This window comes from Salvelinus alpinus, chromosome 8 (genome assembly GCF_045679555.1).
Source record: "Salvelinus alpinus chromosome 8, SLU_Salpinus.1, whole genome shotgun sequence".
Classification (NCBI taxonomy): domain Eukaryota; kingdom Metazoa; phylum Chordata; class Actinopteri; order Salmoniformes; family Salmonidae; genus Salvelinus; species Salvelinus alpinus.
This window is the reverse complement of record NC_092093.1, coordinates 78,313,905-78,336,409: the sequence shown is the minus strand read 5'-3', so window position 1 is coordinate 78,336,409 and position 22,505 is coordinate 78,313,905. Positions and strand designations below refer to the sequence as shown.

Here is a 22,505-nt window from a genome sequence, read left to right as displayed (position 1 = left end):
GAAGACAGGACAATCAGTTCATGGTTAGATGAACCAATCCCAGGGAGGGATACTGAATGAGAAGAGGAAACAACAAACATGATTGTTATCTGGGACGTTCAGATCCTGTTCATATGCTAATGAGGATAGCTTTGATCGTGGATGCGTCCCAAATAGCACCCTATGCACTATATAATGCACTGCTACTATTGGCCCTGGTCAAAAGTACTTCACTATATAGGGCGCCATTTAGGAGGTGGTACATGTGTTTTATATACACAGGAACATTCATGCAGAAACTCTTTCAGTCAGTATTATGCTGTGACCTACTTATGGTTTCCACCGTGGTACAGTACACTCCTACATCACTGATCCTATTTGAATGGACCTGTTGTTGTTCTACCAGACCAGTTATATACACTATATACACACAATTCAAAAGGCACTCGCACATCTGAGCACATCTTTGTTGCAGGTGCGTGGTAACAGTTGAATGAAATGAGAAAGAAGAAGAAACCTGCACACCGCTCCTGATAGTATCACTGATCTTTAATAAGATTTTGTATATATACACTATATATACAAAAGTATGTGGCCACTTCTTGAAATTAGTGGATTCAGCTATTTCAGCCACACCCATTACTGACAGGTGTATAAAATTGAGCACACAGCCATGCAATCTCCATAGACATAAATTGGCAGTAGAATGGCGTTATTGAAGAGGCTCCCGAGTGGTGCAGTGATCTAAGGCACTGCTTCTTAGTGCTAGAGGTGTCACTATAGACCCTGGTTCAATTCCAGGCTGTATCACAACCGGCCGTGATTGGGAGTCCCATAGGGCGGCGCACAATTGGCCCAGCAGCGTTAGGGTTTGGCCGGGGTAGGCCGTCATTGTAAATAAGGTGTCCCTAACTGACTTGCCTAGTTAAATAAAGGTTAAATAAAAAAATAAAAGAGCTCAGTGACTTTCAACGTGGCATCGTCATAGGATGCCACCTTCCCAACAAGTCAGTTCGTCAAATTTCTGCCCTCCTAGAGCTGCCCCGGTCAACTGTAAGCGCTGTTACTGTGAAGTGGAAACGTCTAGGAGCAACAATGGCTCAGCCGCAAAGTGGTAGACCACACAAGCTCACAGAACAGAACCGCCAAGTGCTAAAGCAGTGCGTAAAAATTGTCTGTCCTCGGTTGCAACACTCACTGCCAAGTTCCAAACTGCCTCTGGAAGCAACATCAGCACAATAACTGTTGGTCAGGAGCTTCATGAAATGGGTTTCCATGGCCGAGCAGCTGCACACAACCCTAAAATCGCAATGCCAAGCGTCGGGTGTAGTGGTGTAAAGCTTACCACCATTGGACTCTAGAGCGGTGGAAACGCGGTCACTGGAGTGATTAATAACGCTTCACCATCTGGCAGTTCGACGGAAGAATATGGGTTTGGCGGATGCCAGGAGAACTGTACCTGCCCGAATGCATAGTGCCAACTGTAAAGTTTGGAGGAGGAGGAATGGTGGTCTGGGGCTGTTTTTCATGGTTCGGGCTAGGCCCCTTAGTTCCAGTGAAGGGAAATCTTAACGCTACAGCATACAATGATATTCTAGACGATTCTGTACTGCCAGATTTGTGGCAACAGTTCGGGGAAGGCCCTTTCCTGTTTCAGCATGACAATGTCCCTGTGCAGAAAGCAAGGTCCATAGAGAAATGGTTTGTCGAGATAGGTGTGGAAGAACTTGACTGGCCTGCAGAGAGCCCTGACCTCAACCCCATTGAACACCTTTGGGATGAATTGGAACACCTATTGCGAGCCAGGCCTAAATGCCCAACATCAGTGCCCGACCTCACTAATGCTCTTGTGGCTGTGTCCCTGCAGCAATGTTCCAACATCTAGCGGAAAGCCTTCCCAGAAGAGTGGAGGCTGTTATAACAGCAAAGGGGGGGGACCAACTCCATATTAATGGCCATGATTTTGGAATGAGATGTTCGACGAGCAGGTGTCCACATACTTCTGGTAAGGTAGTGTACCTTGTCCAGCACTATGGACAGATTCAATAACATGAGACATGCATGGAACCATGGAAGATGTAGTGATCACAGCCAGAACAGTGTACTTTTGAATCTGTTAAATAGAACAGAGGCCATTTTAATACTATCAATTCATCATAAATACATCGGTATGATTCACAGACTGCCTCTTTGGACTGAAACCAAATACACTGTACATCTAAATATTTAGATGTACACCAAAGTGATAATATAAAAAAAAACTGAGGCATATCTTACATGCAAAGAGTTTATTTATGAATAATCTGCAATGTTATACAACACTAGCACACTGACTGTATGTATTCTCCTTTTTAATGATCATAACACGAATACAGACAAACATGTGGCTCCAAAAACAGAGTTCCCTTTTTACAATACTCAAAAAAATACCTTGCTTTCATTTTAAATACGTGGCGTACATTTTTGGAAATAAAATATGCATTATATGAAATATAACAGCTGCTTATTGGGTAGACTATAGTACCAAATGTGATTATATGCAAATACCTTTCTCTCCATAACACCTTCTTACGTATTACATGCAATAAGAAAAAGAAAATGGATGCCTGTATGCGCGTACAAAAAAAGCTGTACAGACTTTGTATGAAAATAGAAAACATCACAGCAAGATATGCAACAATAGTATCTATGTTACAAATAGCTTGCAGTACAAAAGGTCTATGAGAATGACCATTTAACGATAGTCCACCTGGAACCTAGCCTAGAGTTACAGGGCAAAGGGTTGGTAGTGTCAACCATAGAATTACAATGATTTGAAGTAGAATCATACTTAGAATTTCAATCATTCTAATTCTATGGTGTCAACATTATCCTGTGCTTGATATCAGGGCTACAGTATTACAAACTCAAAGCTCAAACTGACTTCCTGCTTATGCAACATCCATCCGTACCGCATAAGTTCAATCCCGGGGTAAAGATAATTGCAGTATGTTTGTAGCAAGCGGGGAGAAATAACATATTGAAGTCTTTATACATGGAAACCTGTTTTGGTTCAGAATTAGGCCTAGATCTTTCAACCAGTACTGGTTGATGACACACACTGCCTTGCATATAGTCTAATGTGATATGCAAGTCAGTTATTTGAGCAACAACATAAAGGTGTATAACAATTACAATTAAATCCTTAGTGAAGAGCATGTAAACATATGAATTGCTATGCTTTGCCAGCTTACAAGGCGTTTGATATGTTGAACGTTTACATTTATCAGGTTAATGAATTAACATTTTATATATCAAAGATATAGTTTTGATTTCCATAACATACATTTCATTATTATTGCCAAAATAACACAAAATGGTCTTATCCATATACAATTAACGATGAATTACAACACGTCCAGTTGAAATAAGAAAATGAGCTTAGTCATTAAAGTACACATACTGTATGTGTTAAACATAAACAAACATTTGGTATGCCTCAAAATGGCAGCATATCCCCTATATCCCTCCAACTCAACTCTGGACCTTGAAGCCAGTTCCACTGCATTTTTTCATTGTTCCCTTCTAATCAGGGACTGATTTACACCTGGGACACCAGGTGGGTGCAATTAATAATCAGGTAGAACAGAAGGCCAGCCGGCTGCTGACCTCATAGGGTAAGAGTTGAGTACCCCTGCCCTACATAGTCCACTCATTTTGACTAGGGTCAATAGGGCTCTGGTCAAAAGCAGTGCAGTGTATAGGGCATAGGGTGCTATTTGGGACTCAGCCTACCACAGAAACAGAAGTGTGTACAAGGCACACTGAGATCCTTACATGTCTATCTATTGTTTCTTGCAAAAAAAGCACTTTTGAAAAAATGTGATATATTCACGTGATATCTCAAAAATTGATTTATGTGAGCAAATGAAACTGCACGGTTAAATATAAACCTCTTTTACATTTGAAAATATACTTAAAATATACTTATTTTTTTGTACAGTATGAGGATTGATTAACAAAAATAAATACATTTTGCGAAATGAAATGCTGCGATTGCTGATGCTGAAAGAACAAAATCTGACCCCTGACACAGTCCTGGCACAGTCCTGACACAGTCCTGACACTAGAAATTAGACGAAACGGTCCTCGCATTCACCCGAGGAACACCTCCAACGGTGAACCACCAGCTCACAGACAGTTGACATAGGACCAGTGACGTTAGTGAACAGTGCCACCTCTGGTGCTCTCAGTAACAAATGTTAGAGATTTAACGCAACGATTTGTAATGAGATCAATGTCTTGGGCCCCATCTCAAATGTAGGTGTCTAGGGGGCAGTTGGGATTGGGCCTTACAGGACACAGGCTCTCGGCTGCTCTCTCAAAGCAGCCCCAAGAGAAGCCCTGTGTAACAACAGTATTGCTCTGAGTGACACTATAGTCAAACACCACAGTGTTTTATATCTAGCCTGATCCCAGATCTGTTTGTGCCGTCATGCCAACTGTCAAACCAATGACCATAGGAGTTGGCAGGACAGCAAAAACAGGACCAGGCTATTCTCAATCTGATCCAGCCTCATATAGAATTACATTCTCAGGCCTCACGGCCAAGCCACACACACAATAACAGAGAACAGGAAAGATGTATCCATTGGTAATAACATCTCAAGAGTATAGCTTTCAAAATTGGATTCTTCTTCGACATTTAAGTTCTCAACACAGGTAAGAAAATATACAGTTCAGCAACAAACCTCACAAAAGTATGTTGGAATAAAACCTTAAACCTCTATAATTATTATTTACATTTGGTGTGTGCGTAAGTAACACTGATTGTAATGCGAGACGTTTGTCTTTTTGTGGTTTCATCTCATAGTAACGGTTTGTGTTTGAAAAGCAGAAGCACTTCTTTACATTCATATTCCAACATCAGGCCTCTAGGAAGGAACCACAGTGCTGTTGTATTGGGATTTGGGAGACAGTTGATGACAGACATGCAATTCCAAGAAAACCCAGCTGACGTCCCAAATGGCACCCTATTTACTATTTACAGTGTACTACTTTTTACCAGAGCCCTAAGGGCCCTAGTCAAAAGTAGGACACTAATGACTGGAAGCGTCTGGAAGGAGAGGAGGATGGTGAAGAGGAGGAAGAGGAGGGTAAGTAGAAGTATGAAGGCCAGAGGACTGATGGGTCCAGGTGGTTCTCTTGTTTGGCAGTCGAGAGGCCATTGGAGCACCAGGAATCAGACAGACATTATAGACTGTTGCTGTTGCGTAAACAATGCTTGTATTGGTGAAAAGGGGGCACAGTGGTTGGGGGGGGGGGGTCATGGGGTGAGATGAAGTTTGTGTCCTAATTCCCTATATAGTGCACAACTTTTGAGTTCTGGTCAAAAGAAGTGCACTATATAGAGAATAGGGTGCTATTTGGGAGACACAAAGGCATTGACTGAAAAGTTGACGGACGGATGGGCGGACGGAGCGGTGACCAAAGCCAATTCCCCCCAGATGTCGAAGGTATTGATAGAGGTCGAGGTTACACTCTCTCCACTCGACTAGGATCATAGGAGTCTGAGGAGTAAAAGAGAGGACACCAATCACAACCCAGTCAGAGATTCACAATGATGATTCCATTAGCTAAAGGTTCATTCATACACAGTAATGAGAACACAGGGAAATCCAGGTCTGGGTGCCAGTCTGTTTGTGCTATCATGCCAACTCTTGGTCACTCATTGCAATGCCAAACTGGCAAGAACACAAACAGATCTGGGACCAGGCTAGGAAAATCCATCTTATCTAAAACAACTTGTTTCAGTGAGTCACAGTGGTCTCGGAGGACTCCCAGCTCTCTCTCACACACACACACACCCTTCCACCCACACCCGCTAAACCAACCCAATAAACAGTTCTATCATACAGCTGGAATAACTGCTCGTTTCTGGAGTGGTTTTATGGCTGGGTTGTCCCACAGTTCTGCTATAAAAACACCTTATTGTCCATTTAGGTCAAACTGCCACTCAACCAACCAGAGCAAAGGCTGCATCCCTACTAGTTCATCTGAGAATGTTCTTAGTGTGTTTTCCAGCAGTATTAGTCTTTTGAATGTATTAAAACCAATTCTAAATGAAACTTCTATCACTCATATGCTAGGAAAATAACTCCCTCTTGTGGCACACATGCCAAAACAAAACTCCCTTCCACTAATGAACGAGGCTGAATGAAAAGCACATCTTTCAAGACCAAACAAAATATATTTACAATGACGTGTTTAAAGCACTTTGAACTGTAGTATGAAAAGTGTTTTAAAATGGTTCTTATTTAAGGCATGCATGTGTCCATGTTCCTACCGTACCCGAGAGCATCTCGTCGTCCTCTAGGGTGGCAGAGGAGCCACAGGAAGACACACTGAAGCTCAGGGGGAGGGTGATCTCTCTCTTGGCCACCGTGCCGCAACGAGGTTTAGGGATGGGCTTGGGGAGGAGAGGAGGTTTCATAAGTCTGGAGACCGGCTCTGGCCTAACCTCCTGTTGGACATCTGGTTTTTCACTCCTCTCCACCTCCTGCCCCTCTCTTTTCTCATCTGGCTCTACCACTTCCTCCTTCTCCATCTCCTGCCCCTCTCTTGTCTTCTCCTCTCTTTTCGTCTTTGGCTCTTTCTCCTTGTCCTTCATCCCCTTGATTTTGATTTCCTCTTTCTTCTCCTCCTCCTGCACAACCTCTGGCTCATCTTCTATATCTTCCCCCTCCGCCTTGGACTCCATCCTCAACTCCTCCATCTCCCCCCTCTCTCTCGTCTCCTCTGCCTGCCTCATCCCTTCCCCTGGGTTTGCGTCGTTCTCTCGCTCTGCCTCTACCACTACCCCGGTCTCTTGTTCTGGTTCTGCCTCTCCTGAACTCCTGACACGGATGCAGGAGACGGAGAACGGCTCATCCATGTGGGCCATGCTCTCCGTACAGCCAGGTGATATGGAGGAGGGGGACGAGGAGAGCCTGGGGGAGGCACCACCACTACCGTGTCCCTTCTTTCCTTGCCTCTCCCCACCCCCTCCCACACTCAGCACGCTGAGGGCCAGCTCCTCGTCTCGGGTCACGGGCAGAGACAGGGGCAGACTACTGGGAGGGAACTCCGGTAGCTCCAGCACCATGGAGGGGTGGCTCTGGCTCTCTCCACCTCCTCCAGCATGTCTGTCTTCATATACTGATAGGCTGTCATTCTTACTGGGTCCTCCTCCTTTCTCCTCTCCCAAGGTAACCACGGATACCTCTACCTCCATCACTTGCTCGTACTGTCTTCTCACAAGCTGTGTCTCCGTGTCTCTGTCCGGACTGTGCTCCTGGGTTTCTTCTTTGTGTTGTCTCTGATTCTCTGCGTTGTCTCCGTGCTCCTCCTCTTTCTGTTCAACCAGGCCCAGTGATTCCACAGCCTGTGCTCCTTCTGGATGGAGTTCTGGTGTCCCTCCCCCAGTCCTTGTGTCATATTTGTTCTGCTGCTCTCTGTAAGGGCTGTGCGCCTGCGTTTCACCTATGCCAGTCTCTCCCTCCACCACCCCCTGCAGTGACTCCTCCTCTCTCTCCTGGACCCGGCCCTGCAGTGAATCCGGGGCTACGTCTATCCCCAGTATCCTGGCTGCTCTCTGCTCCATCGTCTCGTTCTCAGGGATCCCCTTGGCACACTTCACCTCATATAGATTACTCAGGTCCTCCGTGGGCCTGGTGTTCGCCTTCTCCTTGATCAGCAGGGTCTCCAGGTGTCTATCTGCCAACGTCGCCTCATTACACCAACTCAGAGGATCGGAGCTGACGCTGTATCTGTAGTCGCCATACTTGAAGGCGAGCGCTGCCTCCCGGGTCAGCCTGCCGGGTCGTGGTGACCCCCGCAACCCTTCACCTCTTGGCGACCTGCTGTTCTCACTCCGTGCCCTGCGGATGTTCAGATTGGGCTCATGGCCTCTGAATCTGGGTGGCACAACGGGCACATTATCCGTCTTTACCTTCCTCTCCTCTTCCACTACTTTAGTGGGGCCCAGCTCGTCCTTATTACTGCCCTCACGGATGTGCGCAACCTCAACCTGGCTGCTTTTGGCTAGAGATGGTTCCTCTCCGCTCTCCCATAATAGCTGTACGTTCTGACATAGTTCCTCGTGGTCTAACGATGTGAGCGGTGTGAATGGGGGGCCACAGTGCTGGTCCTGCTCCCCAGGGGCCTCAGTGTAGACGGTGAGCCCCACGTCCCTCAGTAGAGACTCCTTGGCGACGTCCTGCTCCTGCCTATAGGTAAGCCTGGGGTCATAGGTTTCCCTGTGGTCACCCTGTTCATTGTGGAGTTTGTAGTCTCTGAAGCCAGTGGGCACCAGGTCCTCTCTCAATGGTCTGGGGATGCTGGTCCTGTTCTGGGGCTGGGGCCTGGAGAAGGCACTCCTCACCTCCCTATATTCTGGGTCTATAGAGGAACCAGGGCCCCAGCTGTCTAGTCTGGGCCTGATGGTAGGGATGTTGTTGTTGGGTTTGTTATTCAGGCGCTGGTCTGGAAGGCTAACTGACTCCCGCTCAGAATCCAGAGAGGGAGGGGCTATGGGCTGATGTTGTTGTTGATGTTGTGTGTCTTCTCCGCTCAGCTCCATGATGTTCCTGTACACCTCGTCCAGGTCGTCTATACACTGGTCCACACTGGGTCTCCTGGGCTGGACCTTCTGGATCTGGTCTAGTTCTACGCCTGCAGCCTTGTTGAAACACTCCAGCTCTTCGATGGCGTCCCACGGCCGCCGGCTTACCGGCTTCAGCAGGAACTGACCAAACGCCACCTGGCCCTGGCTGTTAGCGTTGACATCGTCTGGGGGTTTGGTAGTGGTGTTGGAGGTGGTGGTAGTAGCACCAGTCTTCCTGGATGTGGAGGTATGTTGGTCTCTCTCCTCCCCAGATCCAGAGGGTGGAGGCTGGGGTGGGAGTGATGGAAGTGACAGGGGCTGGGCCGGGCTGATACTGAGGCGGGAGAAGGCGCTGTTGCTGGACGGGTGGAGGTTCTTCTGGCCTTTCATGGGGTAGCCCACGCCGTAGGAGGCGGACACGGAGCTGCAGTCGGTGGTTGTGTCTGAGGCCGGGTGGCCTGGCTCCTGACCCCCTTGTCCTCCAGGCTGACCTGCCCCCCCTGTACTCCCAGGACCCTTCACGGGGGAGCTGGTCTGGGTTTCCTGGTTCCTGTACTGGTCCCCGGGCCAGGAGCCGGCATAGCACAGCTCCTTGTCAGCACTGGCCTGGAGTGACCAGGCGTCTACTATCTCCTTCCTCAGAGGACCCTTCCTGGTGCTTCTCATAGAACTGAAGCTGCTGGTGTGGGAGGGGGGTTTGAGACCCATCTCTGATAACGACTTGCTACGGAGGCTTTGGCTGTTGTCTGATTGGACCACAGTGTTTTGGTTGTCTTCTGTGGCGAAGACGCTCACGATTGGCAGACTACTTGGCAGACTGTCAGGCATCTTCTCATTATTGTTCTGGTCCGCTGTGGAGACTGAGTCTTTATTGGTTTGTTGTTGCTGGATGTGTATGGGGACAGACACCAGGCAGAATATGGTCTCACTGTGAGATTTCCTCTTAGAGTTTCTGTTGTTGTGGTCTACTCCTGAGTCTCCTGGAACTATCTTCTTCACCTGCGTGATGGTTGTTTCCGAGAATCCTTGGTCTGAGCTGGAGCTAAGAAGCACCGATGAGGCCGGGGCCGGGGCCGGGGCCGGGGCCGGGGGCGGGGCCGGGGGCTGGAAGGCAGAGAAACCACCTAGGTTGTTTTTGGGATTATACCTGTTACAGTTTTGGTCAGTTGCTGCTGGGAAGTTATCTAGTGAGTCAGTCTCTTTGTGCAAATCGCTGTGCTGCTGCTTCCACCGGTTATTCTTATTGTCATAGTCGCTAGAAGACTTCGGCGTTGTCGGACTGGCTGGATCTGACGTGCTGGCAAGTGGCGGCGGGGCCCCCGTGGAGGCGGGGGACAGGAAGGCACTGTCATCAGACGAGTGGTCTGACACGGTGACACTGGGAAGCTCAGAGGATGTGGAGTTACGGATGTGGCGGATGTTGTCGGTGTCCGTCATGGAGTTACCTCCGCCGCCTAGAGACGAGCTTCCTCCCCCAGAAATTTGTCGGACACGTGGGTCGTGGACGTAGTGGATGCCAGGACCCAGGCCCGGCTGGTGCTGCTGCTCGCTGTAGCCAGGGTAGAGCTGCTTCCGGTGGGGCACGCTCCTCTCTCGGAGGGACTCTCTCTGAGGCTCCGGCCAGGACCCTCCTCCACCGGTGTGTCTGCTACTGAACCAGGGGTCCGGGGTCCCACGCATCTGTTGCTGCTGGAACACCTGGTGGTACCTGATAATAACAAATGATATTGTATTTAACTTCTACATTGTATATTACATTAACGTTCATTTAGCAGATGCTTCTCAACAACAGAAAATAATCTCAAAGCGCTTCAAAAGCAAAGTAAACAAGCAATATAAAATCACGAGTAAGGCTTGCTACAACAACCATTACCTGTAGTTCACTGGGACCTCTCCATAGCCCCTGTGACCTCCATGGCCCCCTCTCATAAGCGGAGCTCTCTTGGGGGGATACGATGGGGGAGGGATATAACCCGGAGGATCCGTGCCAGACCCTCCATCCTGTGAATAATAGTCCAGCCTGGGGTCACCCATCCTGGGGTGGGGGAGGGGGGTTCTGTCCCTGGCCTGGGGCTGTGGAGTTGATGCTGCTGCTGGGTCTCCTGACAGCGTCTCAGAACTCCCCCGGGTCTGCTGGTGCACCTCGTAGGACGGAGGCCGCAGGGGACGGCTGAACCGGGTCTTTGGTACCAGAGAGCCCTGGCTAAGCTGGCTGGCCATACTAGCCTGACTGGAGGGTCTGCTGTCATTCTCAAACCACCTGTCCCTGTCCCCTGTCCCGGCCTGGTTGTGGTTATATCTTTTGTAAGGGTCGTGATGGGACACTGGGTGGCCGTTGACCTTCCTGTACACGTCCTGCCCAGACCCAACAGACCCAGACATGGCCACATATTGCAGGCTGTCCGGCGGCAGCATTCGGGGCAGAGACTGGGACTTCCCTTTGTTCCTGGGCCCCATTACAACCACAGCGCCATCTGGTGTCCGGAGGTGGCGCTGCTGTAGTTGCTGCTGCTCCTGAGCCCGAGCCCAACTATCGCCCTCGCTGTCCGAGAGCTGGCGGGCGAAGCTGACCACGGCGGGTCGCCACTCGTCCGTGCCCAGGCTCTGACACTTCCTCTCCACGGCAGCAGGCGTCCACTGCTGCAGCGCTGCCTCTCTCTGCTTGGAGCGGGACTGGGACTGGACTGCCCAACGCTGCCTCTCACGCTGCTGCCGCTGATCCTCTGGGGGCACCTAGACAGACAGAGGACCACAATGGAAAGCAGTCTTTGTATAGGTCTCAAATGACAACCTAGTCCCTATGTAGTGCCATACCTTTGACCAGGGCCTATGGGGAATAGGGTGCCATTTGGAACACGCATTATTGTGTCATCCTCAGTGGTTTCACTTATCATTACACTGTCTTTAAAAAAAGGTCAAATAAACAAATCCCAGATTTAAATCACCTCCTGTCTCTGCGGCTGCTGCACCCCCTCTGTCCTATAGCCTCCTCCTCGAGGTTCTCTGAAGTCAGCGTAATCCAGGAGAACACTGAAGTCCTGGCCTCTCCTCCTCCAGTAGGACACGTCGCGGTGGCCCCTGGACTCTGAATACACCCCTCTGGGCCCCTCACAGAACCTAGAACGCAGAGAAGACAGCACAGTATTAGAACCTAGAACACACAGAGCACAGTATTAGAACATAGAACACCGTATAAGAAGCTAAAACACAAGTATTAGAAACTAGAGCACAGTGTCATCAGAAAGTGTTCAGACCTCTTGACCTTTTCCACATTGTTACTTTACAGCCTTATTCTAAAATTGATGAAATTGTTTCCCCCCCTCATCAATCTACAGACTATACCCCATAATGACAAAGCAAAAACAGGTTTTTAGAAATGTTTGCTAAATTATTAAAAATAAATAACTGAAATATGGCATTTACAGCATCGAGTCTTCTTGGGTATGACGCTACAAGCTTGGCACACCTGTATTTGGGGAGTTTCTACAATTCTTCTCTGCAGATCCTCTCAAGCTCTCTCAAGTTGGATGGGGTGCGTTGCTGCACAGCTATTTTCAGGTCTCTCCAGAGATGTTAGAGCGGCTTCAAGTCCGGGCTCTGGCTGGAGCTCAAGGACATTCAGAGACTTGTCCGGAAGCCACTCCTGCATTGTCTTGCCTGTGTGTTCATTGTCCTGTTTGAAAGTGACCAGCCCCAGTCTGAGGTCCTGAGCTGGTTTTCATCAAGGATCTCTCTGTACTTTGCTTCGTTCATCTTTGCCTTGACCCTGACTAATCTCCCAGTCCATGCTGCTGAAAAACATCCCGAAAGCATGATGCTGCCACCACCATGCTTCACCGTAGGGATGGTGCCAGGTTTCCTCCACATGTGACGCTTGGCATTCAGACCAAAGAGTTCAATCTTGGTTTTATCAGACCAGAGAATCTTGTTTCTCATGGTCAGAGTCATTTAGGTGCCTTTTGGCAAACTCCAAGCGGGCTATCATGTGGCTTTTACTGAGGAGCGCTGTCTATCTGGCCACTCTACCATCAAGGTCTGATTGATTGGTGGAGAGCTGCAGAGATGCTTGTCCTTCTGGAAGGTTCTCCCATCTCTACAGAGGAACTCTAGAGCTCTGTCAGAGTGACCATCAGGTTCTTGGCCCTTCTCCCCCGATTGCTCAGTTTGGCCGGGTGGCCAGCTCTAGGAAGATTCTTCCATTTAAGAATGATGGAGGCCACTGTGTTCTTTCGGACCGTCAATGCTGCAGAAATGTTTTGGTACCCTTCCCCAGATCTGTGCCTCGACACAATCCTGTTTCGGAGATCTACGGACAATTCCTTCGAGCCCATGGCTTGATTTTTGCTCAGACATGCACTGTCAACTGTGGGATCTTATATTAGACAGGTGTGTGCCTTTCCAAATCATGTCCAATCAATTGAATTTACCACAGGTGGACTCCAATCAAGTTGTAGAAACATCAAGGATGATCAATGGAAACAGGATGCACCTGAGCTTAATTTTGAGTCTCATAGCAAAGGGTCTGAATACTTATGTAAATAGGTGTTTTTATTTTTAATAAATGTGCAAAGATTTCTGAAAACTTGTTTTTGCTTTGTCATGTGTAGATTGCTGAGAAAAAAAAAATATATTTAATACATTTTAGAATAAGGCTGTAACGTAACAAATATGGAAAAAGTCAAGGGGTCTGAATACTTTCCGAAGGCAATGTAACCCAATATTAGAATGTAGAACACAGTATTAGATCCTAGAATACACAGAACACAGAGTATAAGAACCCAGAACACATAGAACACACTATTAGAACCTAGAACACACAGTAGTTGAACCTAGAACACACAGTAATAGAACACACAGAAATAGAACACACACAGTACACATCAGGAATAATTCTACAGCAAGATGTCATTGAGGCCCTCATCCACTGGAGGGAGTCAGAACACTACTGGTAGAAGAGTAGAGCCATCAGTGGTCTGTCTCTCCCCATCTCTAAAGGCTAATGTAGAATGGAAGGGTTGCTGCTGTGTGACCATTAGAGATACACACGCATAATGCAAGCCAACTCCCAGTCTCTGGATAGGATATAGGCCTAGTTACAGCTATTTCTGGATATTCCTACTGAACATGCAAACAAACATGACATGTGTGCACCCTACGGTCTGAGAGAAGCTGATTCTCCATGCCTTTTTCATGTTCTGCCGTGAGAATTAGGTAGGTTCCACTGCATCCCATATCTTATATTACAGCCTAGTTAGCCAATAGTAAGTGGATAGCATCTGCACCTCCTAGTGGAAAGATGAGGTATATTCCATATTTACCTTCAAAAACTAAGCTAAAAACACCCCAGCAACAACCATTGTAAAAAGTGTCACGTATATGATTTTAATGCTTAGATTTTCTAATCAAAAGCACTGTTTGCACTTGAGGCAAGGTTAGGCTATGCAGGTTGAATTATATATGCCTAATATAATCAATGTTACCATTGTGTAATATTCAAGGTCAAATCCCTGTTCTATGAGCAAATCTCAAAAACAACAAATATAAATATATTTATATAAAAAAAATATAAAAATCTACATTTACTGAAATAGTATATAATTGAGTGTCATTGGGTACTGATATCATAGAATTACATAGAGAATGAATTCAGCTATAGGATGTCTATGACTGATGTAGGCTATTGAACGTCTTCGATCTACAGAGATATACAATACACAATCCTCCAGCACTGCTACTGCAACTAGGCTCCTCAAGCTGACAAGAAGAAAGGATAGACGAAAGAATGAGTGTCTCTGTAAAAATCCTACATTTTAACACCAAGGGACATTCCCCCGGAAAGGTTGCCATTGCATAACACCTTAACTGAACTAAGAATAGCAGGCAGCATCTCTTCTCCATATTTAAATGCTGCGTGCATTATTAATGTTGAATGCGTTATATAAGGAAGGTTCTATGTGAAGCGATGGAGAGAGGGGCTATCGATAGCCTACTACTGATCAGGGTTTTAAAACAGGCAGACGTCCCGATCTGTCTTTATGCGTCCCAAATGGCATCCTATTCCCTATATGGGTCATTCTACAGAAGTGGTGCAAATTCGGGGTTGGAAAAACATGAACATTTGTATCCTGTTTTTCCCAAACTTTCAGCACACGTCTTCCAACATATGTCAGGTAGACATACAGTTGAAGTCGGAAGTTACCATACACCTTAGCCAAATACATTTAAACTCAGTTTTTCACAATTCCTGACATTTAATACTGGTAAAAATTCCCTGTCTTAGGTCAGTTAGGATCACCACCTTATTTTAAGAATGTGAAATGTCAGAATAATAGGAGAGAATTATTTATTTCAGCTTTTATTTCTTTCATCACATTCCCAGTGGGTCAGAAGTTTACATACACTCAATTAGTATTTGGTAGCATTGCCTTTAAATAGTTTAACTTAGGTCAAACGTTTTGGGTAGCCTTCCACAAGCTTCCCACACTAAGTTGGGTGAATTTTGGCCCATTCCTCCTGACAGAGCTGGTGTAACTGAGTCCGGTTTGTAGGCCTCCTTGCTCGAACACGCTTTTCCAGTTCTGCCCACAAATTTGCTATAGGATTGAGGTCAGGGCTTTGTGATGGCCACTCCAATACCTTGACTTTGTTGTCCTTAAGCCATTTTGCCACAACTTTGGACGTATGCTTGGTGTCATTGTCTATTTGGAAGACCCATTTGCGACCAAGCTTTAACTTCCTGACTGATGTCTTGAGATGTTGCTTCAATATATCCACATAATTGTCCTACCTCATGATGCCATCTATTTTGTGAAGTGAACCAGTCCCTCCTGCAGCAAAGCACCCCCACAACATGATGCTGCCACCCCCGTGCTTCACGGTTGGGATGGTGTTCTTCAGCATGCAAGCCTCCCCCTATTTCCTCCAAACATAACAATGGCAATTATGGCCAAACAGTTCTATTTTTGTTTAATCAGACCAGAGTACAATCTTTGTCCCCATGTGCAGTTGCAAACCGTAGTCTGGCTTTTTTATGGCGGTTTTGTAGCAGTGCCTTCTTCCTTGCTGAGCGGCCTTTCAGGTTATGTAGATATAGGACTCGTTTTACTGTGGATATAGATACTTTTGTACCTGTTTCCTCCAGCATCTTCACAAGGTCCTTTGCTGTTGTTCTGGGATTGATTTTCACTTTTCGCACCAAAGTACGTTCATCTCTAGGAGACAGAAAGCGTCTCCTTCCTGAGCGGTATGACGACTGCATGGTCCCATGGTGTTTATACTTGCGTACTATTGTTTGTACAGATGTCTACAAAAAAAAATCTGAGGTCTTGGCTGATTTCTTTTGATTTTCCCATGATGTCAAGCAAAGAGGCACTGAGTTTGAAGGTAGGCCTTGAAATACATCCACAGGTACACCTCCAATTGATTCAAATGATGTCAATTAGCCTATAAGAAGCTTCTAAAGCCATGACATAATTTTCTGGAATTTTCCAAGCTGTTTAAAGGCACAGTCAACTTAGTGTATGTAAACTTCTGACCCACTGGAATTGTGATACAGTGAATTATAATTATAAAATTACTTGTGTCATGCACAAAGTAGATGTCCTAACCGACTTGCCAAAACTATAGTTTGTTAACAAGAAATGTGTGGAGTGGTTGAAAAACGAGTTTTAATGACTCCAACCTAAGTGTATGTAAACTTCCGACTGTACATACTACTCACACACTTTGTTTGCATTGCATATTTGAAATATTTAGCTGAATTCCTTACCACCCCATTAAATGAAAGGTCCAAAACATAGTGATAATGTTGCAGTAAAGGGAGAATCATGCACAGTATTGATCATTTTGATTAACCTTCTATTACAGATACATTTTAGAAATTGTATTTGCATACCAAATTAACAAAATAGTAAAAACATGATTTAACCTGATTTTCTAAACCTTTACATTGAAATTTAGAGAAATATCATCTCTATTGTTCTCTGTAAAATGTTCAATGTTGATTGTATATATTTGAAACTTGTTGATTGATTGATTTACTTATGCATCTAATTAAATATGTTGTTGGATGCTTAAATTGTCAATTTACCTATCTTTATTTTGGAAAAACAACATCCGTTTCGGTGTCAATCATACAGATAAATGGAGGACTCATTTTAGTATAGATATTGCCATTCAGGGCTTCCACCATTTAAAAGTAAGCTGGGTGGGGATTCCTATGGGTTGGGAGTGATCAGGTCAGCCAATGATCAGAGAGCATTGTCTTCTTCAAATTGGGTTGCCTATGATTTGTAAACCAAAGACTAAGGTAATATCCTAGAGCCAAGACCAAGAGTCCATGGGCCCTTTCTTCAATTGTAAGAAACTCAAGTAAACTCGAGTAAAGTACAGTACAATAGATTACAGTACAGTAAGGTACAGTACAATGTGGCACATTATAGACGTCTATGTTTTTTCAGTTTTTCTTTCAGTTTTTCTCCCCAATTTTCAATCTTGTCTCATCGCTGCCACTCCCCAACGGGCTTGGTAGAGGCGAAGGTGGAGTCATGCGTCCTCCGAAACATGACCCGCCTAACGGCGCTCCTTAACAACCGCCAGCTTAACCCGGAAGCCAGCCACACCAATTTGTAGGAGGAAACACCGTTCAACTGGCGACCGGGGTCACCCCGCAGGCACCCGGCCCGCCACAAAGAGTGGCTAGAGCGTGATGAGCCAAGTAAACCCCACCAGCCAAACCCTCCGTTAATCCGGACGACGCTGGGCCAATTGTGTGCCGTCCTATGGGACTCTCGGCCACGGCCGGTTGTGGCACAGCCCAGAAATTAGAGGAGGCACCAGACGTCTATGTTTTGACCAAATAGATGTAAATGTTTGGGCTCTTGGAGGGTTGGACCCCCCCTGCTGGCTATGCAACTTAATACACTACACTTATTCCTGAAGTGTGCACTTGTCCACTACCCACATGGTGGTCCTCTGTAGCTCAGTTGGTAGAGCATGGCGCATGCAACGTTATAATGGAGATAGCCTCAATGGCGCTGTCTGTGCTGTCACAGACACCATAATGGCACAGATACAAAGATGAGACCTCTATATATCTCTATGGTGTCAATTGTTGTTACAGCTGGGACAATTTTGGTCTGGACACAAGTAACATATGGCTGGCTATCTTTCATTTGGACAGATGTACATCCCAGCAAATATATTAGTCCCAAAACCTACTTTACATATTTCTTGATATATTAAATGTTCGGTAGTGACACTTCTTAAAAATACATGAAGATTTACCAACTTGCTTACTCATTTTTTCCAAAATATTTGCAGGGTACTCACTATGTGGCCATGCTGGAGAGAGGTGCAATCCCATCACCTGGTGATATGTGTAGGGGTGTGGCTTAAGGCTCATTAATGCTACAGTCTTTTAATGTGCGTGTTACGGTGGGACAGCGTTTTTTAGAGAAAGATTTTTTTTTAAATATAACAGTATCTTTAAATGTAATAATAGGAGAACTGAAGACGGGGCGGCCTAGTGGTTAGAGCGTTGGGCCAGTAACCGAAATGTTGGTGGATCAAATCCCCGAGCTGCCAAGGTCAAAATCTGTCGTTCCGGCCCTGAACAAGGCAGTTAACCCACTGTTCCTAGGCCGTCATTGTAAATAAGAATTTGTTCTTAACTGACTTGCCTAGTTAAATAAAGGTAAAATAAAAAATAGTGCACTTCCTTAGTGCACTATAAAGGAATAGAGTGCCATTTGGGATGTAAAATCTGTCTGCAGAACTGGGCATGCTCAGACGGATGTTGGTGCTGGGGTCTATCATCAGCAGTAGTAGCGGCAGTTCTAGTCTGTTTACAACACAACTGTCCCATGTGGCAGATTAAGACTCCAGAACACATTACCCCAACTCCCTGTCTACTGGCTTTATCGGAAAGGGAGGGAGGGGTAGATAAAAAGAAAGGGAGAAAGAGGGAGGTGAGAGAGGGAGAGAATCTGTGGTGCAGCATCCCAATGCAGAACTCCTATACTGACTGACTCCACCTTTGCATAACTCTATGTGCCAAACAAGATTCCTGCAACAGACCAACTGTATGATTAACAACATGCAATGATAAAAACAATGGAAGACAACACTAGCATTCCAAAAGATTAAGTACACGGACTCACCCGCTATCTGTCGTGAGAGAATCGCCCAAGGAGTGGGTGTCACCTTGGTTACCGCTGTCGGCTTCCCTCCTCTGTGGTTGGCTGTTCCTGTCCCTCCATGCATTGTCAGTGTGACTCGAGGAGTAGCTTTTGGTTGGGGCTGGTGGCTGGGGCTTCCTGCAGTTATTGTTGCCGTACACATATACCCCCGGCGCAGAGTCTATCTCATACCCGTTCACCGTGCCGTGACCACCACCAGACCGGCTCTCTAAGATCTCCTGGCGGCAGGAGGAAGGGTCGCCGTAACGCTTGTTATCGTAGGAGGACGGGGGGGTGGGGGAGACTGCAGTGGGGGCGGTAGAGGTGTTTTGGGGCAGCTTGTATCCATGAGAGATAAGCAGGTCCTCCACGCTGTACATGGTCACATTTGTTTTGCTGGTGTTGTTTTTGAAAGAGGGGCGGGTGGAGGGGGGTGGGGGGGGGTGGCGTCACTCAGACCTGGTTGCTAGACGCAGCGAAAGGAACCCGAGCACAGCTGCACAGCTGACTGGCCATCACTGGGAAAACAGGAGAGAAAGAGCGAGGGGGGTGCTGTTAAAACAATTATCCCTCTGTCTCCATATCATTCTCTTTAGAGTACTGCCCAACTGGACGGAGAAGAGGGGAGAGGCGAGAACAAAACCCCCCATTTCAAAGCCTCCGCTCCCTCCACCACAAACCAACCGCTCTGTCTGCCTCCCTGCCGTCCCTCTCCTCTACCTTCCCTTCCCTCTCCTCTGCTTTCCTCTCCTCTGCCCGACAACAGGACGCCCCTCTCCTCTCCCCATTCTTTCCCCGTCCTCTCCTCTCCTCCCCTTCTCTGCCCCACAACAGGAGTCTCTCCATCTCAGTCCGAGACAGAGGTCTGATACTAAGCCCACCACATGCAGACGGCGGGAGAGGAAAATCAACAGCGCTAGTTAGAGCAACCCAAAATGTCCTTATTATCAATAGTAATAACGGTGCTAGTGACACATATCATGTAATAACTATGTAATAATACCTGAACTGTAGAACTGTAGCCCTGAGGCAGCGGCTGGTTGGCTAGCCCATGTTTGGTAAATCAGCGGTGGGGACTGGGAGGGTAGTCAGTGTTGCAGTGGATCTTGATGTAACAGTCTAAGCGGTGCTCCCCTCATCTTGTGTTACTCAGCTTGCCTGCACCACCAGGACTGTGTGTGTGTTCCAGCCTCTATCCACATCCAAATCCTAATCTGGGGCGTACCTATAATAATCACCCACCCACCCAGCCAGGCATACAGCTCCAGAACGCCCTGAGGATATTCCTGAATCCTGGGCATATGCCTGAAAGCCCCTGGGTAATATGAGTGGATTATACTCTGCCTGTATTGTAGTGACCTGTTAGTGATGTTTACAGCAGCGTACCACTGGACAGATGCTAACGCTAGTCTCCGTGTCACTGTATACCAAACAAGAGTTAGCCTAGTTCAATGGTTCCCAACCTAGGGTATGTGTACCCTTGGGTGTACTTGGGCTATCCACAGGGGGGTACTTGGGAAGACTCATAAAACCATAGGCCTACTGGTAAAATGCACGAGGGGATACTTTGTAGGTCCGAACAGAGCAAAATGTGATTTGGGGTACAGTAACCAAAAAAGATTAGGAATCACTGGCCTAGTTTATACCAACACCTTCTGGGATTATACCTAAACCAGAGATAGGAGGACGAGCCTGTGGTAGTCCAGAGTAAATTACAGCGTTTCAATAAATAATATTCTACAAAGTATTGTATGAAGACCAGAGGCTGTGTGAATCAAGCATCTCAGGTGCTAATCTAGGATTACCCCCCCCCCCCATGTAGGCTAATCTTATTCATCGTGATCTAAACAACTGATCCTAAATCAGAGTTGCTACTCTGAGATGCTTTTTGAATGCAGTTCCAGACTGGAGACGTCTTGTAGCTGTGTTGCGTTGCTGTATTGCCTTGCCTGCCTTCCACCACCTAAGCATTAGTCGTGGTACTACCTAGGTGATTAACTGTCTCTCTAGGAGCGTGAAACACTGCCCGCTCTCTTTGTATGACCAGCCCACTAACGCGATCATCTTTCTCATGTAAAACTTTAACCCTGTTAGTATTGGGGACTCTTGGCTCTTGGCTCTGGCTCACTCTTGGCTCTTGCTCAGTGTTACTTTTTCCTGTTTAACTGTCGCCAACGGCATTCTGGTGGAGTATTTTCTTTCACGGGCAGGCACATTTCTGTTAGAGTAGATATTTGCGAACATTGCACAAACTAAATACTGGATTTGATTACTGATGAATTAGCTCACTGTCAAACTCAGATTAATCTGCAAACTTGTTTTCACAATCTTGAACCCAAAATGATGCAAAGTCTCAATTAGATAGGCCTAAACGCCAAATGTATCCAAGCCATGCCAGATGTGACACTATGTGCAAACCACATTTTAACTGCAAACCCCAATCCATCTCTGCTAATGCAACTGGTAAAACAAGAGTTCAACAGTTCAGTCAACCTAGGATAGCGTTGTCCTGTGACATTTCTCCCATTTCTAGCAGCAACAAGTGAAGCGATACACCACCCTGGACCCTGGTCTACACACAGAGGCTGCTATTCCCTACATTGTGCATTTCCAATGAGACAGCGGGCCGCCAGTGTTTAAGGTTAATGTTAGCTCTAGTGTTATTATATCAGGACACTAAAGACTTGTGGCCTGCAGAATCAACAACCTGCATCATTTGAGACTGTTGCTTTGTTAGTCGGTGTTAAAGTTCACAGTTAGCCATTGTTATGTAAATGCCCGCTGAAAAGTACCCAGGACCTTTCCTTGGCTCCAAGTCAGAGTAGGTCTGCTGGAGCCATGGCCCAGTAAGACACGGGTGGTCTTTCCTTGGCTCCAAGTCAGAGTAGGTCTGCTGGAGCCATGGCCCAGTAAGACACGGGTGGTCTTTCCTTGGCTCCAAGTCAGAGTAGGTCTGCTGGAGCCATGGCCCAGTAAGACACGGGTGCCGGCCCGTGTAGATGGAAACAGAGCCTTTTGGGTGAAACACTGGGGTAAATCATCATTGGAAATACGCAATAGGGCACTACTTTTGACACACATACACTATGTTCTTCTATCCTCGTGGGGACCTGAAATTCATTTCCATTCAAAATCCTATTTCCCTAACCATAAACCTTACCACAACCATAACCATAACCCAATCCCTAAACCTAACCACTAACCCCTTACCCTAACCTCTAAGCTTAAAATAGCCTTTGTCCTCATGGGGACGTGGGCAATGTCCCCACGAGGGAGAATTTCCCCAGTTTTAAAGTCTAAAGTCCCCACAAGGATAGAAGAACCAACCCACAGACACACACACACACACGCGCGTGTAATTCGGCAATGTCATAATATAATCAAAACTGATTATGATCCATAACATATGCTGCCCCATCTAAGACATATTTAAACCCACAATCCGAATTCCTGTCAGTCAGTAATCATCTCTAAATGGGCCTTATCTTCACCATCATCAGTATAAGTATTTCCCTTTTCCTCTCCGTTTGTGACCCTCCTGGCTCCCAATCCCCCTGCCCTAGCGTCCCACGGCGAGCTCAGTTTAAATATCACTAATTCTCTTACGCAATGGAATTACCATTTGATATCAAACAAAACTCCTGATTCAGGCAACAGCAGCAGCCCCGGACAGCAACAACGGCCCACTTTCATTCCCTCTTTTCCTCACACCACAACAACATTGA

The 22,505-nt window shown here is 46.6% G+C and overlaps 1 protein-coding gene across 1 annotated transcript in view; it reads right to left on the bottom strand.

Annotated features, from left to right (window-relative positions):
• Window positions 1-2,252: 2,252 nt before the first annotated feature.
• jcada (junctional cadherin 5 associated a) overlaps window positions 2,253-22,505 on the bottom strand; it is a 34,374-nt gene continuing 14,121 nt past the window's right edge. The window contains exons 2-6 of the mRNA XM_071415161.1: window positions 18,763-19,298; window positions 11,548-11,719; window positions 10,476-11,335; window positions 6,310-10,310; window positions 2,253-5,528 (exon numbers count right to left, since the gene is read on the bottom strand). Of these exons, the coding sequence (XP_071271262.1) occupies window positions 5,494-5,528; window positions 6,310-10,310; window positions 10,476-11,335; window positions 11,548-11,719; window positions 18,763-19,160 (5,466 nt within the window). The 5' untranslated portion in view covers window positions 19,161-19,298 and the 3' untranslated portion in view covers window positions 2,253-5,493. The remainder of the gene's footprint in view (window positions 5,529-6,309; window positions 10,311-10,475; window positions 11,336-11,547; window positions 11,720-18,762; window positions 19,299-22,505) is intronic.